A 17,215-nucleotide genomic window follows, 5' to 3' on the forward strand; every position below is an offset into this window, starting at 1 on the left:
ACTAATGACAGTGTGACCTGTCAGAGGGATCTGCAATTATTTTAAGGAAAAATGACGGAAGTCTGGGCTCCAGCTGAGGCAGCAGAATGGAGAATAGGGTACAGATGTTGATGAGAATACAACAGTAGAATGAATAGCGTTTTGTGATCGGATGCAGGGGCAAAGGAGAGGAGAGTCATCTAAAATGCTTTTGGAATGCCTGTGGCTTCAAGAATTGGATGAGTGGCAATGCTATCAGCCAGGCTGGGTCATCTGGGAGGAGGGGTATGTTTGGGAAAATGAAGGTCGGTTGTTGTTGACATCCTGAATTTGAAGTCTCTACAAGACACAGAGCCAGGGATAGACAATGGATGCATTCTGATACCATTATCGTAAAGACTGTTGACTATGCAGCAGTGTGAGGGAAAGGAAGCTCTGATTTGTAGCATTTCCCAACTTCTGTGGTGTGAATACACCCACTATGGCCAATTTCAAACTACCAAAGTGAGTTACTGAGACTGGATTTGGGAAGAGATGCATACAGTCACCTCTCAGGAGCCCACTGGAGGGTCCAGCACGCTATTATGACTATGAGTGAGGATGCATCTCCCTGACAGAGCAGGATCCCGGGGATAGACTCTTCAGGGCAGACGGAAGAAGAGGAGGCCCTGCAAGGCACAGGAGTTGAGTGAAGGAAAACCAAGAGCGAATGGGCACTTCAGGATCAAGCCCAGATCGGAGCCCTGTCAAGCTCTCCAGAATTAATTTTCCATATTCATTCATTTTCTCAGCAATCTCCTACTAGACTGTGAGCTCTTGGAGGGAAGAGATTTTGTCTGACTCGGCTGTGTCCTCTAGGTTAGCCTACAGCAGGCATTCAGCGAATAATTTCACTAATGTCTCAGAGAAGATTCAGGTCCACCAGTTTCATGAGGCAACACAAGAGTAACTGGATATATATGTTAAAGGGAGACGTTTTCGCTCAATGTAAGAAAAAGACCTCCCTAACACGTCTTTAAGTAGACCTGCCTTGTGTTGTCTGCCTCATGTCACCCCCATTCTTCTGGGAACTGTTACCCTCCATCACAGTGGCTCTCAAGGCAGTCACTCAGTTTCACAGGGATCTATGACTAGTCCAAGTTCAGGACCCAGTTGGGATTTGGGGAATCAGAACTAAGTCCCTGTAGCACCGGTGTTAGAAGCAGTGGCAGCATCATTTCCCTGCCCTATGAGGCTACTGAGAGTAGCGGGGAATCCCAGCAGTGATTCCCTGGTTCTTTCATTCTTCCGTCCAAATGTATCCCTATCCCTTTCTCAGGTCACATTACATAGCTTCGTACCTGCCAATAAATTTCCCTTACCTCAGCAGAAGCTGATTTCTGTATTCTGCAAGCGATGGTACTAATTAATACTCAAGCAGAACTCGCCAAATATGTATCATGTGTGAAAAGTGATGTGTCTGCTACCTAAGTATTCAGTTTGGCCACTTGAAAGGAGCTTAAAAAAGGGTATTTCTGTCAAGGGTAGTAGCCCTAAATTAACAGCAACAGTCGCAGCTACTTGCTATATGACTTGGTAGTTAACTGAGGAAGGTAGGTGGTGGGGATCCCTGGGTGGACAAGCGGTTTAGCGCCTGCCTTCAGCCCAGGGTGCGATCCTGGAGACCCGGGGTTGAATCCCACGTCAGGCTCCCGGTGCATGGAGCCTGCTTCTCCCCCTCCCTGTGTCTCTGCCCCCCTCTCTCTCTGTGTAACTATCATAAAAAATTAAAAAAAAAAAGGAAGGTAGGTGGTTTCTTTTTTTTTTTTTTTTTTTAAGATTTTATTTATTTATGTAGGGAGAGCATGAGCAGTGGAAGGGGCAGAGGGTGAGGGAGAGAATCTCAAGCAGATTCTGAGCTGAGCATGGAGCCTCAGAGTTCGATTTCAAGACCCTGAGATCATGACCTGAGTGAAATCAAGAGTCGGGATACTTAACCCACTGAGCCATCGCCCCAGGAGGGGGAGTTTGATCCAGGTTTATTAAGACTTCAAGGTTCTTAATAACTAAGGTAGAGATTCTTAAACTTTTTACTCTCAGGATCCCTTTAGGATCTTAAACATTGAGACCTCAAAGAATTTTTGGTTTTGTGGGTGAACATCTATAGATGTATCTATATATATGTATGATGGAAATCAAAACCGAGAAATTTCAAAGACTTAAAAAGAACAAAACCCATCGTGTTAACATAAATATTTTTATTAAAAGCCACTGTTTTTCAAAACAAGATTAAAGAGTGGCACCGTTTTACATTTTTGCAAATCTCTTTTCTATCTAGTAGAAGACATCTGGATTCTCATGCCTGCTTCTTCATTCAGTGCATTGCTTTGGTTGAAGTATATAGAGCAAAACTGGCCTCATGCAGACATGTAGTGGAAGAGGAACTTCATGAACCTCCTGAAAGGGTTCCAGGAACCCCCAGGGGTCCTCAGACCATAATTTGAGAACCACTACAGTAAACTAGACTATTTCACAGTTAAAGACAACATCACCACTGAATTAGTTTTAGAACTGGCAATTCCTTCCATGGCCAGCACTTTTTACTTTATTTACTTTTAAAAACTAATCTCTATACCCAATGTGGCGTTTGAACTCATGACCCAAAGGTCAAGAGTTGCATGCTCTACTGACTGAGCTAGCCAGGTGCCCCCATGGCCAAGACATTTTAAACAAATTGCAAAAGATGGTGGTGGTAAAGGCAACTTGAATTCTTTTTAATTCCATTTAAAGTGACACCAATTTTCAACTTGAGTTCATAAATTATTCTTTTGCCAGCCATAATTATATATTAGATTTTTTTCAGGTTTATTTTTCTAAACTGAGAAAGCAACATGTCATACATGGTCAAAGTCAACATTTGTAGTGGTTTTACAGTTTACAAAGCTTCTTTCTGTGCACATATGATGCCATTTAGTTTCTTAGGAGCCGTTCTAGAGGGGAGAGTCGAGCAGAGAGATGACTTGCCCAAGACTGCCATCAGGGACCAGGCTGTGGACCAGGATTCCTCGTGACCAGGCGATGTGCTCACAGGACAACTCTGCTCTAATGAACAAACATTTCACTTTCAAAAGGAAGCCTTCCAACATAGGAAGAGGGGACCCTTTATTTATGTTCACTTTTTCACATACACAAGAGACAGCATCTGTTCTAGAATCCAACTGGATTTTATTTGACACAGAATACAATATGGCTGCAGGAATAGCAAACTGAAAAGACAAAGCAGAAAAGACACAGTTCTATCTAATTTATAATTAAGTAACAGGAGGGCAAGTCATTAAATGAATAACAGAACAGTTGAGCTTGATGGAAGAATTCTTTCTAGTGCCCATACCTGAAAGACAAAGTATTTTTATTTATTCCTTAGTAATGTCCTGCTTGAGACTACAAAACCTGCTAAAACATATGAGCAAATGTAATGAAAACTTCTAAAAGACAGAAGTGAGCACAAGTATGCTCCAAGATTGGGCTAACACTAGTCTCTGCCCCTTTTATTTTATCCTTCATAACACTTTACCTACCACCCCCTCTTAGTGACAGTCCCTCCAAGGGACTCAACTATACCCACCTGACCCTCCTTCCAGTTACCAGACAGATGCTGGGCAGTATTAGGGAGGCGAGAGGGAAAAGTCAGAATTGGTAGCTGAGGGGAAGCCGCTCTGTTGGCTCGGGTCAGTGGCTTAGACACCCTTTAAGCACTCGGCCTCTGCTTCCCACTGCAGCCTATTTTCACTTCAATTCTGCTACTCAGTCAAATATGGAGAAGAGTCATTGAACAGATTTCCATTTCAAAATCTATCAGCAGGTCCAATTTCTGCCCTGATTACATTCAGCATTCTACAAAGAGAACCGTAGAGAAATGAAGTATGGATTTCAGGTGGTTTCTGATTTCCCCAAAAGCCAAAATTTGGCTCTAGCAAGATTATAAAAACAATTAAGGCTGGGAAATTTCTTCCACATATGAATGGATTTCTTGAACAAAAATCCTCCATTATTATCTTACTATCTTTTGTCCGGTTCTTTATGGATAGTCTCTGATTAAAATACTTATCACAAAGTATAACATATAACATGATACATATAACAATGGGTGGAAACCAGGGCACTCGAACTCTGGGTCATGGCTTCAATCAGTCTGAAGGACTACTAGGTGCTTTAAGCACTTCTCATAAGAAATCCACTTGAATATTGTCTAGAAAAAAGTTGTGCCGAATTCCACACACGGCAGAGCTCCAGTGTTTATCAGTAGACTGGAGAGCAACCCATAGTTGTCCATCAGATTAAAGAATGCCATCATTTGTTCCTTAGGAATCTGTTATCCCAACACACTGTTAAGTACTGCCTGACAAGGCCACTGGCTGGATAAAGTGGTGGTGTCCCACCATGCCCAACATGAGCAATTCTTCGTATTCCCCCATTTCCCAGGCTCAGTCCTGGGAAGATTTAATGGGCAACATGGGACAGTTTTGGTCCAAAAACAGAACCTGGAGCCTGTTCCAGGGCAGAGCCAATTACAAAGGCCTCTCTTGAGAATGCAGAACAATGCTTTTGCCTTGATAGGTGTGACTTCATGATTCTACTCAGAATGTAAGCTCCCATGGATGGGGAAAGACTGTCCCATACATTTTCATATCTTACACATTAGGTAGCATACACTTTGCTGAATGAGGCACAATGATACAGGTTAAACACAGTCTTTGGCAGATTTCTTAAAAAATGGACATGCATTCTGTAAGACTTTCAAAATTCTTTACCAAAATAAATAACTAAGCATAAAAGCAAAATAACTGTACCAATAAGGGATTTCTAAACATTTCACAAACTAAAGAACCCCATTTTTTAAACCTAATTATATCCTACTAATCAAAACTCATATTAAATAAAAATCCTCCTTCTCATAAAAAATTTGATAAAGCAAACAATAATTCAACAGCAACAAAAAAGGGCATTTCACAGAAAAACAGACATAAAACCGCATGAAAAGTGGCCCAATCTCACTCAAAATTCCAAAAAAGCAACTGAATACTAGTTTTCAACCACTGGAACAGCTAAGATGGAAAAGTGTGATTATGGAGCCTCGGCATGAAATGGAGAAAGGGGCATTCTGCTGTATTGTTTAACACGAATGTAAATTAGTACATATTCTTGGGAAAGGAAAATCTGACTTTATCAAAAATAAAAATGTACATACTCTCTACTCAGAAATTTTTAGGAACTACTGCTACATATATACTTGAACATATTCGTAAAGATTCATGTATAAGGATGGTCATCCCTACACACTATTTTTAAGTGAGAAATCTGAAACCCAAATGTCTGTCAGTGGGGACCGATTAAATAAACTATGGTACATCAACATAAAAAAATACTCTGCAACCATCAGAAAGGAGGTAGTTGGATATATAAGGATCTGGAAAAATTCCAAAATGTATGAAATTAAAAAGCAAGGTGCATTACTATGCAGGATGCTCATATTTATGTTAAAATTATATATATATATCCACCCATATACATGTCAGCAGACCAATGGAGATAAGAGATACTATGAAGCTGATGGTCACTTCTGGGAATGAGATTAGGAGATTAAGGTGGGAAGCTAATGTTTTCTGGTATGCCCTCTTAACTACTTGAATTTTAAAAAATTTACCATGTCATGTTTTATTTATATAACTATAATTTAGTTGAGATAGCCATAAATACCATATCAGAATTAGTCAGCATGAGATAAACAAATGAAGCAGGATAGGTGGATGGATTTCTAGCCAAAAGCAAAAACACTGGTTAGTTACTGGAGCCTTACTATGGATCTGATTCTGGAAATATCTAATAGTTTGCAGATTCTCATGTTTTCTACTTTCACAGACCCTGGGAATTGGGAAACTCTAGGCTGCAAACTTCAGGTTGGCCAAACCTTTGTGCCTTTTCCTCATAGACAAGTCTTTGTTTAACCAACCAGAAGTTAGTCTGTAAAACAAGCTATGTTCCCTGTCTCTGTCTTCTAAGACTATGCACCCTCCTGCTTGAGGTGACTCAAAGGATGGCACGGACCACAGAGCCCAGTCTTACAACATCAAACAGTCAGAGACACCTACTTTTGGAATTCCCACTCTCTGTTGTCCAACGGACACACCTGCCGTGTTTTGAGCCAGCGAGAGATGCAGTGGAAGTGAAAAGCATGCTGGAAGAAAAGATACATTTTATTAAAAATCATTCTGTGCAGGCGTAGGCATCTACTGATAATATGTCTCCAGGGCAGCGGAGCAGTGACACATAGGGGGCCAGCAAACAACAGGAGACAACAAATAATGAGAGGCAAAAGGTCAACAACCTCTTACGCCTTGGTTAGGTACAGGATATTTCCACTGAAACATGTGAGAAATGTCCTAACTACCAAAAGACATTATTTAGGAAGCATCGTCTATGTTATAGCAGTATGCTCGTTCCGCTTTCCTTAAGGGAAGATGGAGTGTGGCTTTCCTGGTCCTATTCGGCCTGGGAGGGGAGGCTTCTACTTTCCTGTACTTTCTTCGGACACATGCCAGGAGGCCCTTGATCGCAGGCAGATTTCAAACTTCCCCATTCTTGGTCCCCAACAGCCCCTCCCCCCCACTGGTAACCCTGAGAGCAGCGACTTCTGCTCAGCCTGCGGCAGTGCACGCTGCCACTGCCACCTACCCAGAGCTGAGATGGGCACTTCCCCAATCTCTGCACAGCTCAACTCTGTTCAAAAGACCTTACTTCCAGATTCGTTCAAGGATGTATTGATATTAAAACAGCTCAGTACTTGGTAAGCCTTTAAGCGGTGAGGCACTTAAAAAGGAATGAGGTAAAAAATTAGGGTGAAAGGAAGCATAATGATGGACGAACTGCACATAAACAACTGCAAAGATCATCAAATGACTTATTTCATGATAAAGGCAAGAGATAAAATGGCCTGAGTACCAAGAAAGCTGGTAACTGACAGGGAGCTAGGAGGCGGCTTTCAGATCTGAGCAAAAGGAAAATCTGTATGAATTTTTCCAGTGTGAGTGAATGACATGCAGATGCTAATCACAATACCTCCACAAGGGACATTTATTCTCCTCCCTCTGCTCACTGGAGCAGGGTATTAAGACAGCAGCAGCAGCAGCAGCAGCAGCAGCAGCAGCAGCAGCAAGTGTTCCCCCTCATTTTATCAGTGATGGGCTGGCTTAGGCAGGGGAAAAGGGAAAAATGCTCACCCCCCCCCCCCCACAAAAATGAAAGCTTTTGCAAGCCTGATTTAATAACAGCCTTGAAATCTGGTCAGCATGCCCTACCAAAACAAGCATGGAACTTCAACTTCAGTGGATCATCTTCATGGGCATTGTCTTTTCATAGGCAAAAACAGAATTCAGTAATTAAGAGTAGAATCCACAGCCAGTACACTATGGATGTTCAACAGGACAAACATTCTCCCAGAGTGAGAGCTTTAGAAGATCCCTGTCATACAACTCATTGACTCTCATACAACTCACTGTGTAAAAGAGAAAAAACAAAACTTCTAAAAAGCAGAAAGCTGAGGCATTTTTTTCAATCGCCAGGTTGTAGGGACAGGCTCACCCAAGGGTATTTAGATGCCTTTCTCCACCTCCCCCCACCCCTTAGGCACCTTGCAGCAGTTCGGGGTCCTTCTATCCTACATCTATCTCAGAAGATGGAGGGCAAGAGGGGCTGCAAATAAGGCTGCAGAGCAGATGACAGCATCACTGAACCACCCTGGTCCCAACTTTCTTCCTGTTAATAACCTAAGATCTGTTGATGGGTATAGTTAGCAGTCTTAAAGTACACTGACTAGTGCCTTAGAGTTTACATAAGATGCTAACATATATTACCTAGTTGGAGCCTCACAGCAACCCTGGCGAGCCACCGTGACAGGTATTACCTTCATGTTGCGGATGGGAAACTGAAACTCAGACAAATCAAGTGACTTGCCTAATTCATGGAGGTGGTTAGAAGACCCAGAACTGGAAGCCAGCACGGGTCCAAGGTTTTTTGCGACACCGTGCCTGCTCTTCTTTATGACGGGCTGTCTAAGCTAGTCTCTCCTTAACCAAAGTTAAGGTAAAGTTCACTTCCTTTTCCTTCCACCAAAAAATGACATGGCTCTTGTTATATGTCTGAATGTCAGGCATAGCAAAGAGCCCGATAAATTTTATTTCTTTATCCCCACAGACAACAAAAGCCATCCCTTGGCCAATACAGGTTACTGTGAAACTGCAACGGGCCCTGGCAGATTTAGAAGGTGCACCGCAGGCTTGGGCAGGGCAGAGGCTCAGCCTGCTGGGGCAAAATACTGATAGGGACTATCTGCTCAGTAATCACCACCACCACCCCAGAGCTGAGTTTATTTATATGTATTTAACAGAAACTTAGGTCTACTATGTGGCAGGATGAAATCATTTCATCCTGATTTTAACTCTGTGCATGAGAAAGCCCAGGCTTAGGGATGTCCAATACTTTGTCTGAAGTCGCTAGAGCAAGTAAGTCAAAGACAGGGAATGGTAGTCTGACTCCAGAATCTCTTAGGCCTGTGCCATGCTGGGAGCTGTGGGTCCTCTTTCCCCTTGGCACAGGAGGACAGGACAATTTTAGCTCATGTGACTGTTACTACATGGCTATACAGATGAATTTTTAACACATGCTAGAAATAACACATTTGATGTTGTTATCCTTCACAGCTGTCACACCGTGGAAAGCTGTGCATTCAGTCCAATGATGCTGTACAAAACATTTCTGGCATGAGCCATGTTAAAAAAAAAAAATCCTAACTTAGTACACTTGCCACACTTTAAAACACACATGCACGGGCCCTTGAACACTCATTTTATTTGCCAAAGTTAGTTCCACAAGGCATATAGCCCTAAAAACAGATCTGTTAAAAAGGTAAAGATGTCCACCAACGGGAGAATATTCCAAAGACTGCCACAGTCTTTGCAGGCAATTCCCAAAGATGAATCCCCAAAGTGTTGCTAGCAAAAGTGGGTCCATTTTATAAGTAAGACAAAATGGTACCCCTGCAATAACCAGTAATTTTTAACCTGAAACAGGCAAATAGTACAAAGATTTCAAATCTTTTTTTACTATTTGTATACCTTTTGGGAGAAAGCTAGGCTAGTCATTTTTTTTCCTAGTTATTTTCAAGACTGGCAAAGCAGGAAAAGTGGTAATATATTTACAAGCCATGCTGATAGGGAAAGATGTTTCCTTACGTTACAGACTCCCCATGCAACAGTGCACTCTTCAGAAGTAGCAGACGCCTGGTTAGCTTGACATTCTATGCCTGTGGGAACAAGAGCAACAAGATTACTGGACCTCAGAAGCAGCGACCTTTCAATCTCTGGCAGCCCTACCCACACAAGGACAGGATTTGGGCGGAGGCAGGGGTGAGGGTGGTACAAACTTGAACAAAATCTCAAGTGGTTAATTAGTCATAATTGTTTTTTAATGAGTGTAAGAAGGGGTGAAACACAAAAGGTAGATATGTGTCTGAACAGTTTGCTTTGCAATGATTTCCTATCCATGTTCACAGAATGATGAAGGAAAAGGCACATTTTGTTCTGAAAATCACCTGACCTGTCCAAATGAAAGTGATTTCTCCTAGCTTGGTCAATTTATAACATTCTTAAAGCTACCTCGTAACTCTTACTGTTGTGAGAACTGGCATCTTCTCCCTGTTCTTGGCAAAGGCTGCCTCTTAGGCCCTGACATCATTGATGGCCTAGCTGGGTAACAAGCTCCAGTGTCCCTAAAGGGGTCAGGCAGGTACATGTGAACCGGGACAGAAGCGAAATAAGAGGGTGACAAAGCCTGGGACAACCTGTAGTGTATGCTCTGTGTGAAAGCACCAAAACACAAACATCTTTAAAACACTGTCAAACAAAGCCAATCTGTTAGGCCAATGGGTTAGAGATTTGGGGCTCCCCATGTGGTGATGCTTACCATCATCCCTGAGGTCGTAAGGGATGAACAGAGATGCTTACCATCTCTGTTCACCAGATTCTGTCTGGTGAACAGAGTACATTATGGCAAATATATCCAAGTATCAATTTCACAGAGGTGGAGGAAAAGGGAATTTAAATAGAATACAAATCTGACTGAGATCAAGAACTGATGAGTAAAGCTCTACTGGGGATAAATATTCAAGGAACAGGAATTAATAATGTCTAATTTGCTTTCTCTGAAGGTGGTAACTAAATGGAGTTTCCCATTTGAAGAGTAAAAAGTTTGGGGAAAGACTATTTAATAGGAGACAATTACCTCAAACTTCCATAGGTGGGAAACAGTAAAACAGTATGCAAATAATACTGAGACTTGAATGGGTCTATTTGATCTTTGGGGAAGAGATATGCCATAAGAATTTTTTTTTTCTACGCCTTAAAAACATGAAAGGCAAAGATCTGAAATCACAGGACTTCCTTTTGCTACCAGATTCACACTACAAAGAGAGTAACTCGGTTTTCCTTCTGATAGGAGTAAAGAAGGGTCTATGGAGTATATTCAAGTATTTACTGGGGCTATGACCGAAAAGTAGAGAATATAAAATCTGATGTCCTTCAGGTTGGAGCCTCTCAGATGAGGTCAGGGTATTATGACATTAGCTAAATAAGAGGCATAATTATTGAAATAAATAAGAACTATTTCAAAGTACATAAATTTGTCTAGGTCAAGGTATTTTTAAGGGACTCTTTTTATGCCAAGTGCAAAGTAGGCTCTAGGTAGTTGAATAAGCAAACAAAACCACTTCTACAGAGTGAATGAGGACCAAATACATATGTATTTTTTACCTGATAATTCCTATCAAAGAACAAAAATATATAGAAGGGATAGGACTGCAATCTAGAATGCCACATAAGAAAGGAAATGGCATGGAAAATGATTAAATATGAGTGTAAAATGTTTTCAAATAGAAAACATTCTTGAGCTGTTGGTGCAGAGTGAGTACAGGAGTTGAGTCCTTCATTTAAACAGGAAAAGTAACTGTTCACTGTCAACCTAGAGCAGCCAAAACAAATAGCACATGATGGGTTCCTGTCATACCCCTGCAAAGGCAGAGGCTTAATGCATGTGATACATAAAGCTTGGGGACTTTTAAATTTCTTTCTTTTTTTTTTTTTTTTTTGACTTTTAAATTTCAATACAAGAGCATTACCACCAAAGGACTGCCAAGGAAGCAATGCCCATCTCAAAAACGGACAGATTTCACTTTTTTTTTTAAAAGATTTTATTTATTGATTCATGAGACACACACACACACACACACACACACAGAGAGAGAGAGATGGGCAGAGACACAGGCAGAGGGAGAAGCAGGCTCCATGCAGGGAGCCCGATGTGGGACTCGATCCCGGATCTCCAGGATCAGGCCCTGGGCTGACAGCGGCACTAAACCATTGAGCCACCCAGGCTGCCCAGATTTCACTTTTAAAAGAGGGATATGGACCTATGGTTTAGGAATAGGCTAATTTCTCACAGGCAAAGGCTGGGTCTAAGCCCTTCTGGATGCCCTTTTCATTTGGAACAAGATTATCTGAGGTAATGGAGAAAACCTAGAAGAATTGTGCATTTCAGCAACTCTTTAGAACAAAGAAATGGGGCAATGTACAATAAATACAAACCTAGACTAGGGCATGTAGTATCAATTTTGACTCAAAACAGGAAGTCTTCAGACCAAATATTCTCAATTGGGCACAACCATAATCACTCTTATTTATTTATAGCTATGTATATAATTATTCACTTAATGCCAGGCCAGAATTTATTAGAAAATGGCCATTGCTAAATCAAGATTCTTATTTTCAGCTTTAACAAAAAGTCTTTTTACAAGAATCAGAATCCATTTATTTTTTTAAAGGAAGACAAACCCCAGTTGTGGCAACGAGACTTCTCTTTAGTGTCTGTAATAAACAAAAGGATATGTTTCTTAAAGTAAAAACTTGATCTCAGTCATTGTTTTATCCTGGTGCCTAGCAAAATGCCCAGGATGTGAGTATTCATTGCATGAATAAAAGACAGGACTCTTAATTATAAAAAACAGACTCTTAATTATAGAGAACAATCTGATGGCTACCAGAGGGGTGGTGGGTAGGGGGATGGGTTAAATAGGTGATGGAGATTAAGGAGTACACTTGTCATGATGAGCACCGGGTGATACATGGAAACGTTGAGTCACTATATTGTACACCTGAAACTAATATTATGGTGTATGTTAACTGGAATTAAAATAAAACCTCGGGATCCCTGGGTGGCGCAGTGGTTTGGCGCCTGCCTTTGGCCCAGGGCGCGATCCTGGAGACCCGGGATCGAATCCCACGTCAGGCTTCTGGTGCATGGAGCCTGCTTCTCCCTCTGCCTGTGTCTCTGCCCCGTTCTCTCTCTCTCTCTGTGCGACTATCATAAATAAAAAAATAATAAAAATAAAATAAAAAAATAAAATAAAACCTTAAGAAATAATAAAAATAATAAACTGTTTTATCAATTAAAACTAAATAAATGAATGACTTGAAAATGCTTTTATAATTTCTTGTTGTAGGGATCCCTGGGTGGCGCAGCGGTTTGGCGCCTGCCTTTGGCCCAGGGCGCGATCCTGGAGACCCAGGATCGAATCCCACATCAGGCTCCCGGTGCATGGAGCCTGCTTCTCCCTCCGCCTGTGTCTCTGCCTCTCTCTCTCTCTCTCTCTGTGACTATCATAAAAAATAATAATAATAATAATAATAATTTCTTGTTGTAAAAGTTCAATATTCTGGGGTGTCTGGCTGGCTCAGTCAGCAGAGTATCAGACCCTTAGGCTCAGGGTTGTGAGTTCAAGCCCTACGTTGGGGCCTACTTTAAAAAAAAAAAAAAAAAGAGTTCAATTATTCTACTTCATCTAACATTTAAAATATATGATAAAACAGACAGGAGTCTAACTGAAGACCTACATTGATCCCTCAAGAGTTCAACTCTAAGACAGAGTATCAATAGCCTTTATCTGTGGTGCTCCTCCCAAAAAGCACATTCTCTTGCATCCAGAGAGACACAAAATAACTTAAATATAGAAGCAGGAAAAAAAAACCCAAACAGGGTTATTTGAAATCATTAACTATTTATAGAAGAGAGACCAAGAAAATAAAATTTGCTTTGGGCACAACTCCTTACGAAAATGTAAAGCAACAAAATTGGCAAGCATGTAATCAAAGACCCCACCCAAACACATTTAAAACTGTGCATGTGTTTTTCTGTGATGGGTTTCTTCTATCTATATTAAACATCATGGTAGCTGCTGTCTGCTTTGACTGTTGTGTGAAAAGGTAAACAGGGTCAAAACTCAAAGAAACAAAGGGCAATAAACTACCAACACATGATATTTGATTGGGGCTTTCAAAGTTGCAATGATCACAGACTATTCTTCTATTTTGTATTTTAATTATTCATTGAGCAAGTATTTAGCAAGAACCTATTATGTACTAGACACTATGCTGGGAGTAGAGCAGTTAAAAACATAGATATGATTGAGAACCAACTAAATTAAATACTACCAAGGAAAGTATAGAAGGTCTTGGGAATATTTAATGGAACCATCATAGTCTGTGCGTATTTAAGTATGGTCAGGGAACACGTCTCTGAGCTAGTTCAAGGTGAGATCTAAAGATCAACTACGGATTAGTTCCACATTGTCCAAGAAAGTAACCACTAGCCACATGTGGCTGTGAGCACTTGAAATGTGGCTAGTCTGAACTGAGACGCGCTTTAAGTGTAAGTACACTTCAAATAGTACCAAAAACAGAATGTAAAATAGTTCACTTTATTTACATGTTGAAATGAAATTTTCTTGGATATAGTAGGATAAATAAAATAGAAATCATCTGTTTCTTTTTATTTTAATGTGGTACCAGAAAAATTTAAATTATGTATGTACTTGCATTTGTGGCTCATATTTAGATTGGACAGTAGTGGGTCAGGCAAAGGTAGTGGGGAGAAGGGGAATATTCCAGGCAAAGGGAACAGGGCATATTAAAGGCTCTAAAAAAGAGCATGGACACTTCGAGAATGGAAAGAAAGCCAAAGAAACTACCAGAGTGAGCAGGAGAGTGGTGCAAGATGAAGCTGGAGAGGCAGGTGAGTAATTTTCAAAGTAACTGCCTGTAAATGCAACTCTACAAAGCTGAAATTTCTTCATCTCATATCTGATCTCTGTAACAAACCATTTCAGTACCTGGAAGAAAAAGTAACCTCAGCTGTTCCTGGTGTGATCAACATACTTGCCCCTATTACTATAAGGACACGGAGTCCACGGATGGCTATAATCAAACCCACCATATACTGGCTACTATATGGGATGGAATCTGTAGATTTAAATGAAACCTCTTTACTGCAATTAGTTGTCTATTTAGATGCTGGCACCGATGTCCTCTTAACTTTGGGGCTAACACTGAAATTCCTTACTTCTTTGGCTTCTTTTCTTTATAAATCTTGCCAAGCAAAAACTAGCTTTGGTAGAATATTTTAGCTCAAAGTTTATTTTTTTTTTCCCTTTCACTATTTTTGCCTTTGAGTCTGGGTATGAGATGGGAAATATAGAGGAATAATCAACAGTGCCTCTGTGTCCACAACTCATTCTAAATGTGTGCTTGCCATCTTTAGACTGAGTAGATTTATTCTGAGAGATGAGTATGTCTCCAGGATATCATTAAATCTACTCTATTTCAAACATACCAACGGACTAGAGGCAGAAGACACCAAGTGTTCTGACTATGCTTTGTATCTCCTTGGGAAGAAATTTGGTCACATCAGAATAGCCACAATCTCTGTAACCTTCTCAACTTCCTCCCATCCACCTCCAGTTACTTACAAAGATCCATAATGTGGTTCCTGCAGATGGCACAGTTATCAACCACAATATCCCAGGCCCAGAGAGCTACTGCATTCCACTGCAAAGAGAAAAAGGGGGAACAATGCACTCTCCTTGTAATACAGGCATACACACACTCTAGGATTTCATGCTGCAGCTACAGTTATCATCTCTTTGGCCACAAGGACCACCAGACACAGGAGCTTGGGGATATTACCTTACTCTTATTCATTTTATCAGAGGGCAACAGCAGACTACAAGTGTGCTCACCCATTTTCCAAAAGGCTGAGTATATGAACATAAATTAATGAATCCTCTTTATTTTCTCCTACAGCTTACAGTAATTTAGTCAACTGTATCAATGTAAGAAAACCGGGAATAATTTTTGAGAGCCTGTTTTAGGCTTAATAAGCACAAATTTGGATTTCTGCAAAGGTAAATATATGCTCTTCAAGGCAGCTTTGAAGGTATGAGTGGGGAGGTGAAAGCTGGGAACAGAATGAACTAAGATGATGATTGGATCATAAAATGGGTAATCGTGGGATAAGCTGGATAACTAATTATCCAGTGTCAGTACAGAGCAAGGTCATCACTTAAATCTCACAAGATTATTTCACAACAAATTCTAGAATTCACTAAAATTTTGGTTAGTTCCTTCCATCAAATAAACTGGTGTTCTAAACTTTTACAAGCTCAGGCTCCTATTTAGTTCAGATAATTCCACTTAAGAGTTCATCTAAAAGCGGTAATTCAACCTTTCTGGCTTCTGCAATTATAAATATCCCCAAACTCCCTTTTCATCCACCAATTTGGTGCCACTTCCAAAACCTTCATCTCTTTCGAACGCAATTCCCTATCTAGTTAAACTTCTTTAGCACTTTCCGACAGCTTCAACTTGAACGGGGGGGGGGGGGGGGGAACACAACAAAACCCTATTTCTATTCTTCAATATGGCTGCTGGCTGTAACTGAGCATGCAGTGCCCACAATGAAACACCAAAAAAGCACTAGGAGTGGGGAATATTGTCAATGTTTAGCCAGATGTTCCAGGAATAACATTTCCCCTATTTGAGTCTTCATTTTGAACAGATTTATTTTATATCATGTGAGAATCGGCACTTTTCTCCCAAACTGTTGGCAAACCACTATAAAGCAGTTCATGCAAAAAGACACGTTCCACATTTTTGCTTTCCCACAGTCACCAGGTCGTTCGCCACTAGTACTCAACCCTTCCTAAATGACACAAGGTTTGGGCTCGCATTTTCTTTTAACAAATTCCACCATGCTTTTTTTTTCCCCCCCTTTTCCTTTTTGGACAGAGGGATTCTGGAAACGAGCACAGGAGTGTGGAGGCTGTGTGACAAACCAACAGACCTCTCAGACGAGCCAAGAGTTGTTACACTGGAGACACTTTAACTCGGCGGGGGCGAGGACTGGAGAGAGGGCTGAGGGAGGCCTCGAGGAGGCGAGGACCAGGCTGGGGTCCCTCAGAGTCAGAGGGACCCCGAGCTTCGGGAAGGGGCGGGGCAAGGAGATCACCAGCCGGGCTCCTCAAAGGCCTCCACTGCGGTAGGAACTCAGGTCCCGGCTTTCGCCGCACTGCCCCCATCCTCCACCCACCGCAGCGCTCCGACTCCCCCTTCCATCCACCCCACCCACTCCTCCTCCCCACCCCTCCACCACTCCAGTGACAGCTCAGGCGCTTGGCTCCCTCAGCCAAGTCTCAACCCCGCGCATCTCAACAAGCGCCTCTGTGATTGGCCCCTCAGACTCCTAGTGAAACCAATACTGCCATTGGTAGTGGGCCCCAGTCACGCCGATCAACTCTAAGACCCGCCCCCCAGCTTCCTTTCCTGGTACCCGGTCCCAGGAACGCCCTGAAATGAAGCCCTTTCCTCCGCGCCTCGGTCATCCTCGGGCCTGCCAGCCAGATCCGCGCCTCTCTAGCTTCTCTGAGGAAGGCGCTGGCGAGACCCAACCTTTTTCACTTCAAAGCGCTTCTTGCCCGCGCCGCTGTTGGTGCCGCTCGGGGTATCCACATCCATCGCTGCCGCCATTTTGGAAACACACGGTCTGTCGTCCGGCCACTGCGCCTGCGCACCAGCGCACGCCTCGCTCCCCCTCCCGGCGCGGCACCTCCTCCCGCACCCCGCCCCTTACTGGCGCGCGAGGGGCAGGTGGGGGCGGAGCACGTGGCCACGCCTCTTAAAGGCGCTGGCGCAGGTCCCTCCCTCCTCCTTCCTGCCGCCGGCCCCCGCGTCGGCTGGGGAAGAGGCGGTGGCCGGGGCGGGGCCGGGCGGGGCTGAGCCGACGTGCTCGAACCGGGTGGAAACGCTCGAAAGACAAGTCT

General features: G+C 42.3%; 1 protein-coding gene across 2 annotated transcripts; it reads right to left on the minus strand.

The window, feature by feature from the left end:
• Window positions 1-2,711: 2,711 nt before the first annotated feature.
• On the minus strand, window positions 2,712-17,001 carry RBX1 (ring-box 1). Of its 2 annotated transcripts, XM_041756810.1 has the most exons (5): window positions 16,845-16,999; window positions 14,867-14,945; window positions 9,246-9,316; window positions 6,108-6,193; window positions 2,712-3,349 (listed from the first exon to the last, which is right to left on the minus strand). In XM_041756810.1, the coding sequence occupies exons 1-5, from the start codon at window positions 16,920-16,922 to the stop codon at window positions 3,337-3,339; spliced, it is 327 nt and encodes a 108-aa protein (XP_041612744.1). In that variant the 5' UTR covers window positions 16,923-16,999; the 3' UTR covers window positions 2,712-3,336. The 2 variants fall into 2 exon arrangements, with proteins under 2 accessions (XP_041612744.1, XP_041612745.1); XM_041756811.1 differs by lacking the exon at window positions 6,108-6,193 and having other exon boundaries at window positions 16,845-17,001.
• Window positions 17,002-17,215: the final 214 nt, after the last annotated feature.

Source organism: Vulpes lagopus, chromosome 5 (assembly GCF_018345385.1).
Source record: "Vulpes lagopus strain Blue_001 chromosome 5, ASM1834538v1, whole genome shotgun sequence".
NCBI classification, from domain to species: domain Eukaryota; kingdom Metazoa; phylum Chordata; class Mammalia; order Carnivora; family Canidae; genus Vulpes; species Vulpes lagopus.

Bases quoted from the DNA above. Each gene is read 5' to 3' on its own strand.
- RBX1 (XM_041756810.1), bottom strand. From the start codon at position 16,922: ATGGCGGCAGCGATGGATGTGGATACCCCGAGCGGCACCAACAGCGGC. The intron at 14,946-16,844 runs GTTGGGTCTCGC...TTCTCTTTGCAG, and splicing joins AGCGCTTTGAAGTGAAAAAG to TGGAATGCAGTAGCTCTCTG. The intron at 6,194-9,245 runs GTAAGGAAACAT...CTTTTCTTCCAG, and splicing joins TTGCATGGGGAGTCTGTAAC to CATGCTTTTCACTTCCACTG.